Genomic DNA, 6,000 nt, shown 5'->3' on the forward strand with positions numbered 1-6,000 from the left:
GATAATTACTACTATAAAGCAAACCACCCCAGTACCCATAGGATCGATCACTAGAAATGTGAGTTTTTACCACTATACTTTCTCCTGATCAGCAGGATAAGGATGTCATGTTTGTTTTGTAAAACCAATTTAGTTTTTGACCTTTTACTATGGCTATAAATGATCCAAGTGGCATTGCATTTTCCCTAATTATGCTGAATGCCAACATTCTGTATACAACAGGGAATTATTAGTGAATTGTAACAGACATGACATATGACATACAACAGTCAGCATGTTAACAAGATGTGGAACATTCTTTCCTATACAACATTATCTCTCTCTCTCTCTTTGTATGTATGTGTCTGTTTATGGTTGGCCCTGTAGAAGTCCTAGACTTCCAGCAGATACTCTTTGAAAGGCTCTCACTGAGGGAAATCTTAACACATAGATAAGATGCACAGCCCTGGAATGGTGATGCAGGCAGAAGGGGAGGACGGCTAAGTGATTGGGCCTTTTGGGCCCCAGGAGTGATTGGGAAAGCAGCCAAGTGGAGAAACCGTACAGTCAGCAACCCTCTGGTTGGTCAACACATCACCAGGAAACTCCCCGGCCTGCTTGGCTTTAATGCACGAGAGTGCTGAATTACTGTTGTTGAAATTGAAAATATTTCAGGAAGTCATGGATGCCGAGTAAATCAGAGGAGCAGAGAAAAAATATGCGCTTTCACAAGCCTATTACACATGGAGGGAGCACAATTAATTTACTGATGGGCTCAGTTCCTCTGTGATTTATGGATGGAGTGCATCGCTCTTTGCGAGGGCTGCGGAAAGGTGAGCGCATGCTGATGCCACTTCAGGTATTCTATTCTATTCCCTAGTCCACTACTTAGTTTGTTGCCGTCAGGTTCTGCTGACGTATGCCGTTAGCACATTAGCGACGCTTAATCTGCTGTTTCAGGATGACAGTAGTGTGGTGTGCGCAGTTGACAAAGACTTGCAAAGGAAAGCAAATGGATCTGTTGTCCATCAGACAGGACTCCCTGAGGAGTAATACAAAATACACAATCTTGTAAGTGTTTATCATTCAAGTCCCACTCTTTTTCATATTTTATTAAAACACTCTTTCAACTCAAAATGTAAAAAATATTTTCATACACCAATAATAATAATAATAATTATAATAAAATCATTAATTAAAGTGTAGATAGTTTCCAACTGTATTTCTTGTTTCTGTGTTACTGCCAGAATGTTTGCTGCTGTCTTTTTTACTATCTTTTACTCTTTTACTATCCTGTCCCTCTCCTCTTTTCTTCCTTTATAACTTTACAAACGTCTCTTAGAAACATCCACACGCATATATACTTTAGAGATCCACAGTAATTGAGAATAAAACCTCCTAGGCAAAGGACATTGTTGATCTCCTGAACCTCTTTTCAGCATTGCGTCACACACGTAAAGTACAGGGGACCTGTGACAGAACTGCTTTCTCAGACCTTCCCTCTAGAGCTATGCCAGATTCTTAATTCCGAAGACAGGATTATTCGCTTCTTTCTTCTCCTCAGTTTTTTATCCTGAGCTCCCTCCTATTCCTTGACCAGCCCTTTCTCCATGTATCCTTTCACTTCCTGTCTACAAGTGAGAAGAGAGATCTGTATGCCCTGTCAGTTGCACTACAAAAGAAAAGCAGAAAGAACTTGAAACTTTCACAGGACCAAAAAATTACAACAGATTCAAAGCTTGATGCTTCAGAAAAAGGATCTGTCTCACAGGCTCCCTTTCTCAGGGTTTCTTTTGTTTTGTTTAAAAATGCTCACACAATTAAAAACACATCTCACATCAGTGACATATAGCATCATTTAGAACGTTATCATCAGTCTGTTAGGTAAGTCTTTTTCACAAGGATTTGACCAGAGATACCAAAGTCTCTTTTGTTTTCTAGCTTTGATTGACAATGTAGTAGGGGCAACCTGGTAGCACAAACCAGCCTAATGACTGGGGTGTCCTCAGCCATAAGTGATCAATCCACGCCCCCATTTAACCTAGGACCTGTCCAATCAGTTGTGCCCAGAGTCAGCAAGAAGAATGCCGACTGGCAGCCTTTAGTGTCAATCAGTCGGCTCTGCCCCCGTCATGTGTCGATGATCTCCTGAGCAGGCGTGGGCTCATGTGGCAGACTGGTGGCATTGGGTAGCGCCTGGCCGTGCGGTACCGAGTTCTGCTGAAGCTCTAGAGCCATGCCGGGGGGGCCCTGTGGCGGAAGTTCCTTCACCTGCCGCCTGTACTCCAGAAAGGTGCAGGCCTTGGTGGCAATGGCTACCACGTTTTTCCCGACGAAGATGGTGGAGACACGGCTGTCCTGGAAGAGCACCATGTTGACCCCACGGATCAAGATGGTGACCACGTTGATGGTGACCAGGCTGAGGACCGGGTAGAGCATCATCTTTTGGGGCGACACCTGTTCCCCCTGGACGCTGATCTCGCTGAGGGACACGCAGGGCAGTATGAGCAGCAGGATGTAGCAGTAGAAGAACATCAGGCCCTCCGCCCAAATGGGCAGGCCTGTTCGCTGGGGCTCCCAAAGGTTGGCCTGGATGTCCAGCAGGTCCAGGAGGTCCAGGGCAACCCAGAAGAGACGGCCACGCATGTCCTCCTTTTTGCGGAAGGTGCGGACATACTCCATGCTATCCAGCGCGACTAAGATCAGATAGAGCCCCGGGACGCATATAGAGAGCAGCAATGTGAGGGCCTTGCGGGCCACGACCTCCAGGCTCTTGCGGTCAGCCTTGCAGTTCTGGAACACGAAGTAGAGCTTGATCTCCAGGACGAAGATGTATAGGAACCATAGGATCATGGCATAGCCACGCCGGGCGGTCCGCACTTCGGCGCCAACCCACACCGCCACGTAGCGGAGCACAATCAGGAAGCAGAAATCACCCACCAGCACGATGATGCACACACCGATCTTCCTGGGCCCCTGGTTCTGTTCCACCAGGTAGGCGTCCATGAACGCCATGCTGGTCATGATGACGATGGTGGTGAGACACACGTGGCGCTTGTCTGGAGGTGGCAACACCATGACGATGGCCACCAACCACGTCACGACAACAACAACCCTGGCACGTATGTCACAGCGGCAGCTAGTAGCGTCTTAGTTGACGCTCTTGTTGTTTTTTTGTCCTCCTTTTTTGATCAACTAAGTTTCAGACAAGCCGCACTTGGCTGGAGTCACGACAACACACACTCAAACATCTCACGTAAATGGTATGTCCTATGACTCTTTGAGACAAACGATGAATCGTGAGTCAGTTTGAAATATGTCCTTCCTCAATAATGTTTGCCTCTAAATTATACAGAAGCACACATCCATCAGAGTTGGAGAGAGAAGGAGAGAGAGAATAGCTGCTAAAGGACAGCGTTATAAGAGTTTGGTGTTGGCGGGTGATCTTTCGTTGGGTGACTGAAGGAGTCGCTCTACACATCAGTCAGCGCAGTTCCATTGATCTCTCCAGGATGGCTGAACAATGAGGCAGCCTTTACCTGGCTCCTATGGCTGAGCCTCCATGATCCAGTTATAGACAGGGTATCGGTATGGGGATGATGAGGCTATTATATCTTCAGATGTGGGTGCCTGTCTGTGTGAGTTAGTGTCGGTGTCTGAGGAATTGCTCGCTGAAGTGAACAGGCTAACTGCAAGTTTCTGGGTCGTCTGAGGGGAAACAAACAGTGAGAGAGATAAATGAAGTCGAAGAGCAAGGTGGATAGGGGAGGCGGTGCGTTGCAGTGGACGAAGCTTGGGACAGCTGCAGAGGCGAGGGTCTGGTGCCATTAATCACTGGGACAAGGGGTCAGTGGCCGAAGCAGCCCCCATGTCCGGCAACTGCTCCCCATAGGGAGGCTCTTCTGTAAGGGCCTCAGATGCATCGTCTCTCCCCCTCTGCCATGATCCACAGCCTGGAGAGATTGAGAGAAAGAGAGAGAGAGTGTTTTAGAGGATAGGGGGAAGAAGATAGTTACAGAAAAGAGTGGAGAAAAAGAGGAGAGACAAATGGATAACTGTCAGCATAAAACGGGCCATGAGTCTTGCCAAAGGCCAACAATGTACCAGTAGGTCCCCATCATCCCCCTTTTCCTCCTCCTCTTTCTCATCATCATCATCATCATCATCACCACATCCTCATCACTACGGCACAGAACCTGCCTGTGGGTCATTGTTACAGGCCCTCCTGCCTGACCCACATTCTCTGTGTAATCCTTCTGTTCCTGCTCACAGGCCACACTGGGGTAGCCAGATGCAAATGCTGGTTGGGACAATGTGGGACATGTTACCAACACTGAAACACTATCTAATACTTTGATGCAATGTCTGTCTTACTGAAAAAGAAACATTTGTTTTCTGCCTTTTGGCTCATAAACACCTATACCAGGCCACAAAAGATACAGGCTCCATATTTTGATAGGATGAGCACGGTGCTATTTGTCTTCCCAAAGGCACATTCATTTTGCAACATTGGTAGACATCATGTATCGTCTATTACCCGCCCATCAAAGTCAACTGCAGCAAGTATCATGTAGCTCAAACCTGCTGTGAGACTAACTAAAAACATGTATTTCATCAGCCTTCGGAAATTCTTCGAAAATAAAGTAAAGAATTGCTGTCTTAGCTGCTATAGTTGCAACACTTGGGTAACACAGCAGGGTGTTCAGCACACAACCGTTTCCATTTAAATTAATGTTTTGCATGGGTTTGAACATGCAAATTGAGTTGAAACTATGCCATGGCAACGGCATAAGCAGCTCAGGTGCCAGGCGGGTAGAAGAATGAATCCATGTGCTCTTATTTCTAATAATTTAAAACCAAATGACTGATGAAAATGCGGGACTTTATCTCAGTATGCAGCACGCAGGACAAAGGGGTCAAAGTGCTGTGAGGTACGCATAGAAGGGCACCAGGTCACCGAAGTAGTTTTTTTCTCCCCAGTCTTTGAACGTGTTATGTGCTAATTAAGCCGGAGCACAGGCAATCAGTGAGGTGACGAGACGAGACTTAACTGGGGTGTCTTGGTTTAAAAATGTAAAAGCAGCAGCTGTTCAGTGTGCCAAGTTGAAGTTCAGTGGTCGTGGACGGGAACACTCCAACATGCGTTAAACCAAAAGCATCTATCCCAAAATGAGCTTTGCCAGGCACATGTGGTATAAGCTGCTTAGGGTTATTTGGCTAACCCTCCTTGGCAAAGTACTTAAAGCTTAGCTTTGAACTTTCAAACCTGCATGGCAATTAGTGTTTAGCAACTTCCTCAACTTATATATCTCATTTCAACTTATTAGAACTTAATGAGTCTTTTCAACATGAATTAGTTCTGAGAAGATTGCTAAATTTCACTTTCTTCTAAGAGTGTACATGCCTCGCCAGCTCTACGAATATTTAAGTGGATTCATAATTATTTTAAATGATACATTTAGAAATTCTGACCTTCCTTGCATGTGAAGTGATATAGTGGTCTGAGCAGTTAGTGATGGTGATTAGTGATGGTACGAGTAGGCTAGCTGTGGTCATTGTGGAAATATCAGGGGTGCTTGTCATATGCTATGTTAATGGCGCATAGCTTTCTGATTGTGTTATTGCCTTCATGATTTTTTCAGCTCAGTGCCTCATTAAATGTTTAAGCCCTGTACCCATACAAATGACGCAGAAATGTTTGGTCAACATAGCCTGTTCTCATTCTGATATATTTTTTTTACCCTTTCCAGTGGAGGGAGTACTATGAAAAATTAGCAATGTAGTGTGACGTTAAGGTAAAACCAGTGCCTTTTAAATTCATGTTGATCAGATTACTATATGCAGTCACATTTTATTCAACGCTACATTACTGCAGAATTCATTTGTTGCCACTGCAGCATTTGAAGTAGAGGAAGGAATAATGGTGCTCCCTTCTCTCTCTAAAAGGCTACAAATCTCCTTTTTTTCAGCCTCTTGGATGGATGTCTGGATGATCCGGATAAATCCATCAGATGAAGCCTT

At 45.3% G+C, this 6,000-nt stretch overlaps 1 protein-coding gene across 1 annotated transcript; it reads right to left on the minus strand.

Annotated features, from left to right (window-relative positions):
• Positions 1-2,109: 2,109 nt before the first annotated feature.
• Positions 2,110-3,057, minus strand: tmem121ab (transmembrane protein 121Ab; the record flags this gene model as incomplete). The annotated part of the gene is made up of 1 exon (XM_080832045.1): positions 2,110-3,057. The coding sequence occupies one exon, from the start codon at positions 3,055-3,057 to the stop codon at positions 2,110-2,112; it is 948 nt and encodes a 315-aa protein (XP_080688171.1).
• Positions 3,058-6,000: the final 2,943 nt, after the last annotated feature.

This window comes from Sprattus sprattus, assembly GCF_963457725.1.
Source record: "Sprattus sprattus genome assembly, chromosome: 2".
Lineage (NCBI taxonomy): Eukaryota > Metazoa > Chordata > Actinopteri > Clupeiformes > Clupeidae > Sprattus > Sprattus sprattus.